Source organism: Mustela lutreola, chromosome 11 (genome assembly GCF_030435805.1).
Source record: "Mustela lutreola isolate mMusLut2 chromosome 11, mMusLut2.pri, whole genome shotgun sequence".
Taxonomy (NCBI): Eukaryota; Metazoa; Chordata; class Mammalia; order Carnivora; family Mustelidae; genus Mustela; species Mustela lutreola.
Window position 1 is genome coordinate 28,507,237 of NC_081300.1, and position 17,562 is coordinate 28,524,798.

At 47.0% G+C, this 17,562-nt stretch overlaps 1 protein-coding gene across 3 annotated transcripts in view; it reads right to left on the reverse strand.

The window, feature by feature from the left end:
* Positions 1-17,562, reverse strand: part of SETBP1 (SET binding protein 1) — a 363,307-nt gene that overhangs the window by 326,911 nt on the left and 18,834 nt on the right. For all 3 annotated transcript variants that reach the window (XM_059139956.1, XM_059139957.1, XM_059139958.1), the window contains one exon: positions 14,733-15,390. In XM_059139956.1, coding sequence (XP_058995939.1) covers positions 14,733-15,218 — 486 coding nt within the window. In that variant the 5' untranslated portion in view covers positions 15,219-15,390. The remainder of the gene's footprint in view (positions 1-14,732; positions 15,391-17,562) is intronic.

Below are 17,562 nucleotides of genomic sequence, written 5' to 3' on the forward strand. Positions count from 1 at the left end.
TGTTCCAGGAGTACCCACTTGTCTCTAGTTTTCCATCTCTCCCCTGCAACAGTCACCTGGTTCACTAGAGCCTTTCAGAGGCAGCCCCTTTCCCCCAGACCTTAACATGCTGACACGGCTGCTAAGCACATGTGCTTTCCTACCCTTCGCCCCCCTGCGCACCTCTTCTCCCAGACGCTGTCCTTCCCTTCCACACACACCCCCACCCCGGGAGTGGCGAGCGCTCCGGCGGCCTCCACGCTTGCACCAGTCCGCCCCAATACAACAGCCCCTTCACTTCCAGCCCCTCCACGGCTTCTCCTGGATTCTGGTGCCGTTACCAAAACGTGTGACACGTGATGTTTCAGATTTCCAGCCAACCTCGCTTCCTCGCTTCCTCTTTCTAGGCTGGCCATCTCAAGGACATCCCACCAATTCAATACATCAATACCGTAAAGCTACATGTGTCTACCAGAACGGACAGCTCACAGTTCATCTTGCACAGCACTTCTTGTTTTCGTGTTTAATTAGTCACAGACTGTCCCTATCACTCAATCAAGACCAGTCAACTACAGAATTTTGGCATCCTTCTTCCTAGTGGAGATACTATGGAGAAGCTTATCTGTCTTGTTTTCTACTTAGAGCTACCAAGTCAGGCAGACAATATTACCCCACTCGGGACATTGAAGAGATATTGCTCAGTTATATCACCACAATACTGCTCTGTGACTCTGAGAGCCCGCTGTTCCGATCAACATTTCCCTTTCTCCTTCTCCCTGCTGCTCCTGCTCTCACAAACCTGGGATCTGCAGCCTTGGCTGATGCCACGCTAGAACGGGACCCCCGTTAACCCAACATGCAGCCCGAGTCAGCTGGCAGAGCTGAGCAGTAGGGTAATTCCTCTCAACCCCTGGCCCACTGTCTGCCGGGTCTGTGGGCTTACCACCTCCCTTACCCGGCCTTCTGTCTCTCTAATTCCTCCAGCGGAGATTGGTTTCACTCCTGGACTGTAGTGAAAAGTAAAGGAGAGAACATTTAATAAAAATTACCTCATTTCATAGAGTAAGCTGCTGAGCAAGGGAGTCTATTAGTTTCCGGAGCCCAGATGAGTATACTGCTCAGTTAGCTTGCTACATTTCTTACAATCTACTTTAACAGGCGCCTGCATTATATTTTAAGATATTAAAATCGATACAGACGCATGCACATATTTTAAGTTATCTAGGAAAATTCCATATTCTCAGGAGGAAGCAAAAGAGAAAGCTTTCACCTTCCCCTTCTCTCTCTCTCTCTCTCTCTCGTGTTAGTTTTATTTTATAAACTCCATTTCTAGGGGAACCTGCAGGGCCCTCCAGTACTCTAGGTCACGGTCCCAGTCCAACAGCAAGAAGAGGGAAGAGATGGCATGTTTCAAAACTGCCTTACGGGGCACCTGGGTGGCTCAGTGGGTTAAGGCTCTGCCTTCGGCTCAGGTCATGATCCCAGGATCCTGGGATCAAGCCCCACATCAGGCTCTCTGTTCAGCAGGAAGCCTGCTTCCTCCCTCTCTCTCTGCCTGCTTCTCTGCCTACTTGTGATCTCTGTCAAAAAAATAAATAAAATCTTTTAAAAAAAAAACTGCCTTACAAATTTTATGAATTTTCACCAAATCATGTGTTCACTTGCTGACCCCTCTTCTTACCACCATAAAGAAGCAAAACGCACCCCTTGTGTTTGTAAAGGACCATCGCCTAGCAGAGGCCCATGAGTAAAGATGGGAGTGAGTACAGGGAGGACAGGTACTAAAGTTATAGGATAACCTTGAGAGGATGTGTCAGAGCATCTCCTAAATCTGCCAAGAGGAGTTTTACCCATTGTATAGAATGTGATAGAAAAAGAGGATAAAAGCAAGCCCAAGCTTCAGAGACTGAAAAGTGTACAAAGCATCCACGAGACTTGTCCAACTCTCTCTGGCTTCCCTAGCATCTAGCTACTGCGGTTCCAGTGGTCCAGACAGAGAAATGGAAGCGTGGAGAAAACACCTCCCCCAGAGGTGTTCTGGAAGGCAGGCTCTGGAGGCGAGAATCTCTGGCGCCCGGGGCAAGTTCGGTCTGCCCAGGCACCATACAAGCCACCATGGACCAGCTGCCTTGCAGCTCAGAGGGTGGGCACACTGGGATCACCACTTCCGGACTCAGACCTGAGGCAAGTGACGGGAGGGCTCTGTGCCTCAGTTTATACATCTGTAAAATGGGCATAACAACATCTCCACTGTGGTTGTGGGGAGACCCTAGCAGACAATAGGCATCAAATGCTTGGCAGAGTTCCCAGCTACTCCAAGTACTGAAACGGTAGCCACCGTCATGCCCAGGAAAGTAGCCCGCACTGCCAGTGGCCTTTCCCTGTGATGCAGGTTTTCCGTACAAGAACGACTCTCCTCGGCCACTCATGGGCAGGACATATTCTTCAGCAAGAAATCAGGAAACAGAAGAGGCCAGACACCAAACACTCTTCAAGAAAACCTCAATAACAGCAAGGCCCGAGGTTAAGCATCTAGTAGGATTTTGTGTGACTTATGGGATGAGGCGGGAACAGGGAGAAAGACCTCTGTTAGCGCTGGTTTTCATTTTTTGTCTGTTTTGTTACTGTTTTCTGTTGTTTCTTTTTCCCTCCCCCAGCCAAAGGATTAACGTGTAGGTTCTTAAACAAGGAGGTCCCCTATTTACAGCTGACAGCGGCAGCTGCAACCCCTGACTCCCCGGCAGAATGGCAGGGAATCGAATCAAAAAGAAAAGCAAGTGGACAACCTTTCCTCCGGGAGCACGAAACACAATACCAGCCTTTCGCCAAACCCAGCAGACCCCGGCTCTGATTGGAGGTTGCCTCGGAACAAAGGGAAATTGGTATTTAAAAAAAAAAATCTTCTGAAAGCCAACTCAGCAGATGGTTTTTTTCCTGGGCTCCAGGAGAAGCGGGGGGAGTCGGGGTCGGGGAAGGATACCACCAGGATACAGATGACTGAGAAGTGACAAAGATGGGCAAAGAGGGCTGACCTCTCACCCCAGAATTTCACAAAGGGCAATTACACCATGTGGCGGGTATCTGGACTCGGCCGCTGACCGCGTCCAGCCCGCAGCTGCTGTTCATCACGGCCACGTCCGGGGGCTTTATTCAAAGCAGGGGAAGAAAGAGGCCAGGCATGGAGGGGATACTGGAGGAAGCCATGGAAAAAGTTTAATTAGAGACTATAGTTTGTTTGGAATCGACGACAGGGCAGTTCCACAGAAGAGCACCTCGAATTTCCACTGTACTTTTAACATTTCAGAAGCATTTGCTCGGCTGATCTTCAAAGCAATGTGGAAGGGAGAGAGACAGTACTAATCCCTTTTTTTAAAGATGAGAAAACAGGGATTCATCCATTAAAGGCCAAACAGGATTTCGGACCCAGAACCCCTTGCTATAGGGTAGCCACCCTCCTTCCGTTTCTCAGGTCAGAAAGCGCTCCCAGAGTCTAGTTTCGGAGGGGCTCTGTGTGCATCCCTCCTGATCCTAAATTCTTTTCTGAGCCGGGACACTTTCGAGCTCACTGTCCATGGCTTCTCGACTGGGTCGCAGTGAGCCTATTTTCCCACAGACCTGGGCCATGCTGCTGGCCATCACTTTCTACTGCTCCTCACTGCCGGGGTGCCCTGCTGTGTCTTCCAGTGGGGAGACGGCTGTGGGCAGTCAAGAAAGGGGCCGTGCGCATCTGGGAAGATGCCACAATGTCCAGGTTCACACACAGCTTCGGCCAGAGGCGGGCAGCCGGAAGAAGCAGGTGGATGGCACAAGACTCAGTGATTTTCTCCTGGACGAGGTCTCAGCAGACCAGCTAGAATGCGTCTATCAATGACCACTTCCTACTGCTGCAGATCAGGAGATCTGAGAGTCCGATGAGGGTTTGAGGCTCCCCTCACCCCAGTTCCCCCCTGGTAATCACCTGTAAGCTCTGGGCAAGTCATTTAAAAACCCTCCAAGACCCATTCTCAATCTATAGAACAGGGAGGAACAATAGCGATCCCAAGAATAGAACATCCTAAGAACAAACCAGAAAGAGGCAACAGTTCGGCAGATGCAAATGCTTTGTAAAGGTGCTGGGCAGGTGTGATGGTTGCTCCCAATTTTTCATACTCTGTACTATGTACAACAGATATTTTGATAGTTTATTATACTGCCTTGGATTTTTCCCTAAATGCTCTGAGATCGATTCTCTCTAATAAGGTCTTGCTATACCTCACACAGCACTTAGGCTGAACACACCATACAACTCTGTAGATTCCTGTAGAATTTAGATGCCTCAGCTCTGCTACAGTATATAAGGATGAGTGCACAAAAAAAAAGGCAGCATGACGGAGAATTCCAGATGTTTCTAAGGCACCAGTGCGAAATACATAAGGCTAACTAGGGAGAAGGTGTTTTGATAGAGAAGTGTGTCCTCCATAGAATTATCTTCACTGGCACAGAGCGAACATGAATGTGTTGAATATCCAGGCTGGGGAAATAAAATTAGTGAAAATTGTATTAAAAGATATAATGCCTGTCCTCAGAGAGCTTACACAATAGCTGAGAAGAAAATGCTTTACTTTTGATAGCACACTTTTACAACCCTTTCTGTTAGATCCAAGAAGGCCGTTCGCGTCTGGTGGAGAGTGGTCTAGAGTTATCCCACTGGAAAAACCATAGAAGGGGAATTCTGAGTGAGATGGCCATCTACATTTCAAAGTTGTCTTATTTCCATGCCTTCTATAGGGTCCACAGACCCACATAAGACCACCTGACTACCATTTGAGTCACATCTCTGTCTAGAACTCTGTACAAAGAGATGAGAAGAAGAGTAATGCAAATACCAGAATTTTGTTCCAAAAAATTTACTAAATGCAGGATGTGATGATTTAGACCAGCAAGAATAGCATAAGGCAAAATTAAATTGGAGAGTTTCCCTGACCTTGAGTTCAGTGTATACCAACAATGAGGAAGCTACCAGAAAGCTGGGACAGCCCAGGGTCCTGCCAATAGAGGTAGTGTGCTTAGAGCAGAGGAGGTCACAATCTCCTGGTATTGAGCAGATGACCTCCTGATCCTAAATTCTTTTCTGTGAGGGCCCACCTCCCCATCTATGCCTTTTAGGAGAAACAATGACAAACCAGCATTCCCAGTATAGGAACCAAGGTGGTTTGGCACCAGAAAACCATGGACTCCAAGGAGTAGTTTGAGGAACTGGAACTAGTTGACCTTTAAAAGGATGACTTCAGGGCAACATAAGAAAGCGCTCTCCTAAATCCAGGACTGCCTCAAGAGATACCAAGTTTCTTCCCTGAGGGCCATAGAGCAACTTCCAAATAACGGTGAGGGATTTCAGAAGGTATCTTTTGTTTGTTTAGGAGGGAGGTTGAATGGAAATATTCAGAGGCTCTTCTGACTCTCAGTGAATTCTGTGATTCTGGAAGGGTGACCCAGCCATGGAACCCTTCTTTTCCTCTGACCTACAACTTCTGTGCTCAGCCTTCCCCGGCTCCCTGAGCTGGTGCCAAATTCCAACCCATATCCTCCTCCATGGACTCAACCCCATGTCTCAGACCCTTGCTGGGTCTCCCAGGCTTTGGTTTCCTTCATGGCTCACCAGCATTCCAATGCCAGCATGGTGCTATCCATCCAATGGCAGCCGTCCGGCAGGAGGACAGGGAAGCTCAGAACCTACGGTGCAAGGAAGGGCCACACACCCACATACCTTAGTTTTCCTCCCCTCACTCGCTGAAAAGGACAGGGATGGAAACATGGAAATTCCCATTATATGTTAAAAATAGATTCCCTTTAGCTACATCCGTGATCCCCATGAGAAGCCCCTCCCTTCGGGTGGTTCTCTGGGGGTCTGGTCTGTCTGGGAAAATGCTGCACACCTGAGCTGAGCTCCTACTCACAGGACTACGCCAATGAACCGAATGGCTCAGCGCATAAAGCTGTCCTCACTCCTGGGCACGTCTATATTTGCAAATGAAGACCTCCTATTGGCCAGGTGTGGTGGTGCCCCTTGAGGGACAGAGGTGCTGTCTGTCTGTCTGTCTCCCAGGATTCTCACCCCCTTCCCTACTTCTTACTCCCCACTGTGAGGCTGGCTAGAAACATGTGGGAGGCAAAGGAGATGGTCTGGGGAAAAACACAATAAACAAGGTCTAGAAAATACACCGAGGCAACCTGCATTTGATACTAATGATGGTTATCAAACGGCCTCCCAGGCCAGGTAGCAAGATGGGAACTGCCTGGACTTTTCAGAGCAAATAAAGGCTCCCATTGTTTCCCCTGGTGAGGTCATAGGCTGGTGGGGAGGTGAGGGAAGTCGGCCCGGGCGGGATGGGTAAGCAGGAAGAAAAAAACAAACCTGGGCCTTTAGAGAGAAAAGCACGCTTCAGGTATACGGGGAGGCCCCTGGCCTTCGGAGAGCAAGTTCGCTGGAATACGATGGAAAGCTGGCAGAAGCCCGAGGACGTCCATGGCCCGAACCTGCCCAGGACACAGAGCTCTGGCTGCCGTGTTCTGACACGCTCAGACGGTGGCCTCTGCTCGCACGCAGGGCTCCCGGCTTCAGCCTCCGGGGCCTCCAATTCAGACTCAGGCACATGCTGGGTACGACTGGGGGTCCACGCGGTTGTGTGCGTGCTGTGTCTGTCTGTGCGCCTTCCAGACACCGGGCTCCACTGCACTTCTGCCCTCCCTGCTGGCAGCCTCGCCCTCTGGCCACTGGTTCCTCTCTGGGGGTGCAGGGCAGAAGGGGGCGCCCCCAGAGCCTCAACGGCCACCTTCCAGGTTAGTTCACCCCGAAGACCATCCCCGTTGAAGCCCCTACCTCAAAGCAGTGTAGCCATGTGCAAATCATCACGCTGAATGTTCAGTTTATTGTGCATAAAGAAACCCCCTCCCACAGCCCTGACAACATGAGACTTCACTGGCTCATGCTGTTTGTTTGCTATACATATTGCTGTCAGGAGCCTGAACTAAGGCCTCGGGCCCAGGCTCTGAGAACCTTCCCGCCACATCCCTGGGCTCTTGGCCTATGCCCTTGCCCAGGCCCAATGACTTCCTGACCAAAGCCACTCATGTCTCACACACAAGGCAGGCAGGCAGGGGACATCCTGGGATGGCCTAGGACGTCCTACATGCAGTGCTTTGAAGACAGGACGTTTGAACTTAAAGTTGCAGGAATTAGAAGAATCAAAGGACGGGGTAGAGCAGACCCAAAAGGGATTGCTTCTCTTGCCTTTTATTACAAATTAAAAAAAAAAAAAAAAAAAAAAAGGGCAATGTAACTAAAGATCAACCGGAAATACAACTCTGAGAGAACTTTCGGAGGATGTGAAATCACAGTGACGGAGAAGGGGGAGACTCTGCAAATGCCGGAAAAGCAGCCAGGGGAGAAGGCAGCGCCCACTGAACCCCTTGCTTGTTCTTAGGACACGGCTTTAACACTTTCATTTTGAGTCAAGCTTTGAGCTCAGCAGCAATCCTGGCTCAGCAGATAAATGACCACAGAGATGAAAGACCTTTGAACCATCTCTAAATAAATTCCCGTGCCAATCCCCACCACGACCAAAACAAAACAAACAAACAAACAAAAAAAAACACCAACCAACCCACTGGTGATCTGCTCTATCGGTTTGAAGCTTGTGGAGGGATCAGAAATGAGACAGTGGCACTGCTGGCCAGCAAGCACAATTCAACACAGCCTGTGGCCCTAGGAAAGCAGAATCAGCCTAGGGAAACTGGGGCTTCTGAGACACCCCCCCCCCCCAGCCCAGGAGCCTGAAACCCCTGTAGGTCACTGAGGAAGTTCCTGTGGCCCCAGTGAGGTGGCTGTTAGTCCAGGTAAGGCATACTCTGTGAGAGGCTATGCCAAGCGCCCGCAGGCCCTTCCATCCCCACAAGACACCAATGAGGAGGGGTGCTGCTATTATTCCTGATTTTCACATAATTGGGATCTAGTTTCAAGAGGTTAAGTAATTCACCTCAGGTCAGACAGAGCCTGGTTATCCTCCTCCAAAGACAGACGGAACCCGGTCCACGATACAGGGGACCTAACCTCCAATCCACTCTTGGGGCAGGAACTCTTGCTAACAGATCCTTTATTCCTTACTTCAGAGAGCGAATGGCTCTTCATCAGAACAGAACACACGTTCCCTGCTGAAGACTGCCTGATTCTCTGCAATAGCATGGCGTTCACTGAAGAATGTTCCTTGGGGATGTCCAAAGTGAGTCTGACTACCAAGGGAATGTCACAACCAAGAAGGAAAGAGCCAGCATGGTGCTTTAAACCCCCCAGACAACCCCAAATACGGAGGAGCAAAAAAGGAAAAATACTAAAAGGGAAGGAAGAACCAAAGTTTCCCAGAATATAGTCATGGAACACAAGTTTGGTAAATCTCACCACTTTCTAAATTCAACTCTGACACTTGCTCCCACGATCGTGGGCCTTGTGACACTGGGGCAGAAAGGAAATAATCTGATGACGGAACAGCGGGTCCAAATAGAGGTCAAATTTTTTGGTTATAGTAACTAGTTTTGTTAAAGAGAAAGACCTGCCCCATCTGGCAGAATGGCTCTTAAAGTTCCAGTTTTTTGAAACAGAAATTAAGACTGTAGAGGTCAGAAGCTGGTTTGGGTTTATTCTTTTCTTTCTTCCTTCTTCTTCTTCTTCTTCTTTTTTTTTTTTTAACATGGAGAAACTAAGGCTCAGGAAGGTGAATCAATCTTGCCATAATTGTTAGTGACAGAGACAGAGTTGGCGTCCAGGGCTCCTGCTCCCAAGTCCAATGTTCCATCCCCTACATGTTCAGCTGCAGATGTCAAATGCCACCTGTGGCCTCTTGGAGACAAATACTTGGCGGAGAGGGTTATTCACCACCCTTCATGCAGCTTTTAGCTATAAAATAACCTATCAGGAGAGAAACCTATCAGGAGAGAAAATTTTCAGGCACACTGATGAATAAATAGGAATGTGCTCCTTAAAAAAAAAAAAAATCTATAGAGAGAAAACATAAAATTAAACAAGAAGGGAAATTCAGCCTCTTTGGAAGAAAAGCTGGCAAGCCCTGCTCTCCTATCAGGTTTGAGTTCAGGGTCCTTTGGGGGAAAGAAGCCCATAGCCCCAGAATTTGAAAAGACCACCTTCTCACCCCCAGAAGAAGGGAGGGCAAGCCCACAGTCAAGTGATGTACAGGAGGGACCAGAAAGGCTGCTGGGCAAAACGATGGCAAGGGAAGGACACACCGAGTCACAAAGAGGGAGGAAGGCTCTCTGCTGGATGCCCAGGGCCACTGCCAGAGCAGAGGAGATGATGGGCATGGCGGTCAGGTATCAGGCATTCTGAGCTACCTTCTTCCCCTTCCCCACGCCCACTTCCAACGACCTAATACACTAAAATGTCATCCCCACAGAGGCTTGAGAGAGAAATGTGCCTCTCCGCACCCTATGGAAAAAAATAAAGAACTTTCACAACATTAGTGTTACCTAAAGGCTCCGCTTTAAGTTTCTCTGCCCTGAATCCCTGTCATTATGTCCCCAGAGCCCCCAACCCTTCTCTTGCCCCAGTTCAAAGTCCACTGAGCATTCCCATCACTTACCAACTTGAACGCAAACCCTGTTACTTATTTGACGTTCATCACTCCCTGCGATCTGATGCCAACCTCGCTTCCCATCTACATCCAAACTTTGTGTTTGGTACAAAAAAAAAAAACTATTTAAAGAATGAGTAAATGAATGCCCAACTTACTGAACTTCCTAAGGGAGGGTCAGAAGTGCTCAGAGCAGAAAGCTAGCATCTTTCCACAGACATATGAAGATGGTGTAGGGGGGACTGCCAAGAACAAATCCCGAGCATGTTTCTAGGACCACAGCAGGTCACTGGTGGATATAAGGTTAAAGTCCTTGCTGTTGGAGGAAATAGATTCTCCTGATGAAGCTGCGAAAAGGGAAAACTAAATCCAAAGAAATGAAACAGAAGTTGTATTTTGGTCAAAAGAAGAACAAAGGAAAAACAAAAAACAAGACTTTAACTCATGAGGCTTTGAATTTTTCTCTCCAACATCCTGGCACACTTGGAATTAAGGACGATATACCAGATGATGATTCTGTCACCCTAACTAATATGGAAGGTGTGCAAGAAATGTCCCAGTGCTTAGATCCCTACCTTCCAGTGGTCTTTTAGAGTGTGGTCACGTTGGGACTGGAATACAGCCTTAGCTTTGGGGTATAGAAAAACCGGCTTCAAAGACCAACCCTGCCCATTTGGGTTCCTGCTTTTTTGACGCAAATGAACCTCAACTTCCTCATCTGTAAGTGGGTGATATCTGCCTGGCAAGACTGTTGGAAGGACAAACAGTAAAGGTGAATCCATATAAAATAGCTAGCAGCGGGGCCTGCCACACAGCTCCACAGATCTGAACTGTTTATTACGATGTGTGCTCTGTCAATTACACATTCTTCCTAAAATCTTCCACTGAGTTATATCATGTGGAAATTAGCATCTCTATTTGACAGATATAGACACTGGGGCTTCAACAAGTTTATACTCCAGATGCGAAGCCACCAAGCCAGTTGGTGCAGATTACCACCCACATCTCCCAGCCTGGGTCACTGAAGGGAACCCCCTCTCCTCATGCTACGGGTGTCCCTGACTCCTATGGGAAGTCCTCAGGAAAGAGGAGAGCTGTTAGCTGAGAGCCTTTCCAAAACCTGTCACTGTTGGAACAGTCTATGCTCACGTGCTGTTCTTGAACTTGCTTCTAGAGATTCCGGCTTGTGTTTTCTATTGTTTTGACTGAGTGACCTAGAAGGGAACTACATGAAGCTTATGTTACTTCAGCACTTGCCTGGCTAAGTCTAACATTGCAACAATGCTGCTATTGTGGTAAGGAGGGAGCTGCCTTTACTGAGTCCATCTGCAATGCAGGTCCATCCCACGGATGATTCTGAGGCTCTGGAATATGTTCTGAATGCTCTTCTCGGCCTCCACTTCTCACCAAATGTGGTTCTTATACCTCACATAAATTCATTCATCATAAACCCACCTCCATATAGCACTTTAGTGGCCATCCTAATTTCACATGGAAGAGAGGGGATGTAGACCCTGGTGAGAAAGAGTCCATCCATCCTTGAGCCAGTGAAGGGGTATCCTCATGGGTCCCCCCTACCATCCTACCACTCAAGGGGCCATGTTGCCTGAACATCTATAATGGCTCTCTCCGATCTGGAGGATTGGTGTCAAGTTTGAAACTTGGAATAAAACTCTAGAGGACGCCACACATAGACACCTTCATCCCAAAGTAGCAGAACACGCAGAAATACACTTAGCCTAGTAAAACACTAGTTGTGATATGTAAGGAAAGCTATCATTAGCCTAAAGAGTGTGCTTTTTACAAAAACCAATGAAAAAGAAAATCATTTGGGATCCAGTATGAGCTGTCTTTGCCTAAGGCTGTCAAACAATGAGCTGAACAAAATTAATTGGTCTGGGGAAAAAAAAAAAAAAGAAGCACATAATGATGTAACACCCAATTTCCCCCCAGCCTCCAAGTTTGGAGGAAGAATCATGAGAAACAAAGCCAAACAAAATCCTTGTTATCCTGAAACTCTATGTCCTGTCCCTAAATCAAGGGTCAACATTTTTTTTTTTTTTTTCCTTTTTGGTACGGGCCAGATAGAACATAGTTTAAGCTTTGTGGGACATCCAGTCTCTGTCACAACCACTCCATTCTGCTGTCTGAGCGCAAAGGCAGTCAAAATGTAAACAAATGGATGTGGCTCCAGTCCAACAGAACTGTATTTACGGACACTGAAATTTAAATTTCATATAATTTTCACATGTTACAAAATATTATTCTTTGTTTGATTTTTTTCCAACCATTCTTTGCCTGTGGGCTGTATAAAAACGGGCCAGGAGCTAGAATTGGCCCACAGACTAGTTTGCCGACTCCTGCTCTAAGTCAACACATATTTTCAGGTGATTCCCAAGCGGGCATCTCTACCAACTCAAAGATCAGCTCAACAGAGCCTCCCTCCTTGTTCCCAACATAGGACCTAGTCCCAGGGGCCACTCCATCCACACTTCTTCCATAAGTGGCTTGCCTCATTAAAAAAAGGAGGGGGGGGGCACCTGGCTGGCTCATTCAGTAGAGCATGAGACTCTTAATCTCACAGTGATGCGTTCAAGGCCCACACTGCAGGTAGAGTACTTAAAAAAAAAAAAATCCAGAACACTAGATTGTAGAGTCAGACCGCTCATCTGCTGCTTACCATCTGCCATCCTCATCCTTGCCTCCATCCCAAGTTCCTGATCACATACTTCACGTTCATAGATAGAAGTGAATTCTCCAAGTTCACGGCACTGAAACAGTAAGCGAGGTTTCTACTTCTCCACCTCAAGTTTGGCTTTTGCTAACTCCCTCTTTTCAAACCAATGGGAATTCCGCAAAGTAATCAAGTTGACACTCTGATCCAATAGGGATCAGAGAATGTTTCTACCATCTATCAAGGGATTAAAGCTCAGGAACGATAACTTCATGCATTTATTTCTGGATAGTAACAGCTCCAGGCATAAATAAAGGTAGGAATGATGGAGAAGTGCAGGGTGAAGCAAGCTCTGAGGAATTTAAAATTTGTGTAGATCTTCCCATCACAGTGTCAGCATAATGCAGCACCGTGAGCTGAATTTCAGTCCTTCCCCTTCCTTTCTGTCCTTTCCAATTTCTAAGACTTAGAAACACTTACTCGATAAGTCACCCATTCAAAGAAGTGATTTCACCTCCTTCCAGTAAAGTACACAAAGGATATCCAGCTTTTTGGGTAAGAATGACAAGCTTGAGAATTTCAGATATTGCACACTGTAGCTCTGAAATCATCCCCATGTCATAAAATCGAGAATTTTATTCTGGGGCATTCCAATAGGCAGAAGGTTACCTTTAGGAACAGTTCTGTGGCTGTATGTAAAGTCATACCTGATCAGGACAAGGGAGCTCTTTCTAGGGTAATGAATTTGAGTTTGCATACCCCAAACTGTGGGCTGTTGCTCAAGTCCTGGCAGTGAGGGGGATGGAGAGAAAACAGTTACCACAGTTTTCAAGACTACCCACCCACACAAAAATCCAACAATACACAAAGAACTGGCCATCTCAGTGGCCGGAGACAAAGATACTCATTTTCAAAGCTGAAGAGACCAAACTCCAAAGCAAAGCCTCACTTTCTAAGTGTAGCCTAATTTGAACGGTTGCATTCTCTTGCAAGTATTTCTGAAGTTTCCACAAGCATCTAGATAATCTTTGGTTTTATGACAGAGACCCCAGAAATCACCGCAACTTGTCATGAGGGCAGGCGAGGTAGGCGAAAACCCTACCTCTATGCCCTGTAAAAACAAGCTAGCTTCTAAAAATTATTACATGTTTCAAATGATAAAATAAGATGACCCATTGTCCTGGCTTGCCCAAGACTGAGGGGGCTCCTGTATGCAGGACTTTGGGTTTTAAAACTGGGATAGTCTGAAGAAACTGGAAGGTACTGGTCACCCTAGGAAATCTCTTCTCATCCAAGTCTTTGGATTTTAAATGCAACACATCAGTCAAAACACTTAGCATGAGGAAGGACACAAGCCCCACACCAAAGAAAAGAACAAGATTCCTAGTGGTTCTATTGAGAGCGACTATTGAGAAGCTCAAAAACCACTAGTAACAGAAACGTTACAGATTATCTGAGTCAGAAAGGAGAGAGGGTCATGCATATGTGCTGTTTTTAGCTAATCCATCATGTCTAGAGCCCAAATAAGATGTGGGCGAAAGTTACAAAGATGCTGATGAACTCATACCACCCTGAACCTGAAACCTCTGAAAACAATAGCGCTCCTTTCAGAGGCATTCATGAACCCCAGCGAGTTTTGGGGACAAACATTTCCCAGACTAGGGCCATTCCCTGCTATCACGGCCCGGTGCCATACCACTTTGAAGAAGGGAGGTCAATGTAACACCCTGTGATATAAATGCAATGAAACCTGGACCCATTCATTCCCAACCAAATGTCACCAGCAATCATCTTGAGAGCTGCTTGCCACCTGTTTGACTTTCAGGAGGAAAGTGACAGCCAACCAAGGTCATTCAACACCCAATCTTTAAAAATCCACACTGTGTTAAACAAAGATTTGGGCCAGTCCCCTGCCCCTTTTTCTTTTTCCAGCTTGAGCTCCTAGGGCTCACCAGTGGTTTTCAGAGCAATGATCTCCGAGCTGTCTAACAGCCTAAATCACTATGAAGATGGCTTCCTCAGTCCAGTGAGTGACTTGCCTGTTTTAGAAAGACTTACAGCGGTAACAGAAACCAAAAGGAGGTTATATAGGTCCGTGACTGTTGTGACTGACCAAAAACTTTTAACATCCCACTGTTAACTAGATGAAAAGATGCAAATATTTTGTCACAGCTTAGCCGGGTCTGACCCAGTCACTTGGCAGCTACCTAATAAATAGGAATGCTCCAGAATTATCATTCCAGTAGCTATTGATTTTCATATGGGTAGAAGATAATAATAAATTAGAAACTACACCAAGATATCAGAGGCATTTCTCCTGGAGGGCATTGAGTAGTCCATCAAAGAAATTGATAATTCCAAAATACATAAGTAAGAAGCACACAGACCTTTAACAGTTGGAGGGAGAATGGCAAAGATGAATAAACAACCAAAAAAACCCTACAAACAGCGCTCCCTACCTTCTTTTTGGAGTGGCTTCTTTCCTCCTCCTTTGTGGCTTTGCTATTTTTCCCAGCACGGGACACCTTCTGGTCACCAGATTGCTTAATGGTGATCTTGATCTCAGGTGGGCATATATAGTTCTCCAGATTCTTTGGGGGTTTCTTAGCCCGCTTGGTGGTCTGAATCTTCAGCTTCAGACTGCCCTCTGTGAAGTTTGCCTCCTTGATAGAAAATTCCTGTTCTTCCAGGCCATCTCCTGCAACCCATTTCTCGCTGTCTGCATTTGAGTTGGAATCCACATCCCGCCCTGAGCCCAGTTCATCCTCTTCCTCTGGCTCCATGCGTTCTCCGCCCACTGGGATCCCCTTTCCAGTTCCTGGAGCAGAGAGCAAAGGTTCTCCTGCACAGCCAGGGGCAGTTGGGGGCTTGGCTGAGGAGACAGGCAGGAATTCCGACTCGTCCCCCCTTTGCCGGGAGCTGCTTAAGATTTCCCTGGACTCCATGACAATCCTACAGTCTTCAGGAGTTCTCAGGAGGTGGAAGGGAAGAGAGGAAAGGGGAAAGATTAAGAAGAGAGGACACCCAAAATCCCAAGGACAAAGTGGTCCAGCTGCTGGGTTCAGAGTCCCAGGGATGGAGACACGGCCACGTGTTCAGAAGAGCTCAGATCTGCAACTGAGAAGCAGAGAGATAATTAGTCATGGCAGGAAGGAAAATGACCTCAAAAAGAACTCAATCTAAGTTCCAGAAGCCCCTTCCCTCTAATCTATGGCCATCAGGGGGAAAAAAAAATGCATATCCCCAAATTAGATTCTATTGGCAGTGAGGGAGGCGGGGACACACACACACACACACACACACACACACACACACACACACACCCCTTCATTGAATTGTTAATTTTTATGGCTGTGGGCCCAAGAATAAAGATAAGAGAAGCAAAGTCCTCCAGTCCAATAACAAGCTAGAAGTTTTTTATATACTGAAGCCACAGCAAGCTGAGTCACCATCAAAACCAACCATGACGAAAGGGAAGTCTGAAGTGTTGAGGCAGGTCTGTGGGACCGGGGCTGGGCTGACTTCTCGCACCACTTCCCTCTCACGCGTGAAGAACAGTTTGCAAACTGAACACCACCACCCCCCACCTCCCCCGCCCCTGAAATGCCGGGGCGAAGCCCTCCATCATCTTGGAGGAACACACTTAGCTAACCTCCCGACCATTCTTTCTTTATCATTTTTCATGCTAAATTATTTCAATTACACAAAATTATCTTTATTTCTTAAAACAAACGCAGAGCTTAGATGCAGGCTTGAAAGAGGAAAACATAAAGAGTTCAGTGGAGAATCCGTTCGAATGCTGTGATTAATGCAAAACAATCGCTAAAAATGTTTTTGTCCTCACAAAAGATATTTAATCATGATCAATTATTTAGATAAAAATAGCCATTCAAGACAGTTTTAATTCCCTCTCTGGTCCTTAAACGAAGTAGCATTCTGTCTTTGTGGCAACAAAAAAGAGAAAAGAGAGAGAGAGGGAGCATTTCACAGGCCTTTGGAAATGCCAGGAATGGTTCTCCCAACCTCTCCACCTCTGCAACCCTGGAGCTTTGATTCTGCCTTCCTCCCAGAGGAAACTAGAAACATCAGTCGGGTCAGACCATCACAGGACCAGCTAAACTATCCCTCACCCTTACTCACCACATGTCCCATTAGTCCCAATTTCAGACTCATCATCTTCAAAGCCCCAAAAGAAGCTCAATGCTCATCCTCAAGAGAAAACTGAGAGCCCTTGGGGCCACACAAAACTCCAATACTCTGTCTCCTTCCACCCCTAGGCTGTAGGTGAGATCACACTCGAGCCTTCTTAAGTGGCTCAAAACGCTGAGGTTTCCCAGCAGAAGACATTACCACCATACACCTTCGGTTTCTACCTTGGAGCCCAGCAACGTATAAGGTATTAACCAACACCTGTGCTGACCAGAAAATGCCCAACAACAGTTGCAAAGGCACACTCAGAAGAGCCAAAAACAAAGCCTGGAGACTAGGCATGTATTTTCTCCCTCTAGAATCAGGACATTTTCAGCCGACATCCTGGGAGGAAGCTAGCCAGCAAGGCAGCCAGGGTTGCAAGGGTGAACCTGCTCCCCAGAAGAACCCAGGTGCGTATTCGGCTCCTGGAAACTGCTCAGCCCTGCAGAAAGACACACTTACAACTGCTTCCTCTTGGGGGAAAACCCAGTGAACGCAGCATTTCTAGAAGAGAAGAGGCTTCTAGACAGAGAGAGTGAGAGCAACTTCCCTGAATCTGCCACACAAAGACTGAACAGCCACCTGTGCCCCAGGCTATCAAAGGGACCAAGTCCCCACTTAGGGGCAGGGGAGGGCAGTGAGACCCAATGACCACTGAAGATTCTTTTACTTATAAGATTCTTTGTCTCATCTGGACTGGTCTGCCTACCACCCCAAAACTTTATATAATTTTTCAAAAGTCGGATTCAAGTCAACATTCATTCTGGCATCGCACACCATACTAGCTGTTGGAGGAGACATGCGGATGCCTTAGAATGTGTTCCTATTTCTCAAGCAGCAATTGTCCAGCAGATCTTTCTCGGCTTGTACCTCAAATCCACCGGAACTGCAAACCATGCTTTATGGTAGTGCCTGGTGGTTTACTTCCCCTGGCAGGAATCTTCAACATTACCTTTTAATTCCCAGGTATGTACGATGAAACTATCCTTGTGTGAGGGAAAAAATGACACAAGTTCTCCACTAGAAGTTCCTAAATGATATCCATTTGGAACTTTGAATGACTACTGCAGGTTCTGTGATGAAAACGAGATGATGAAA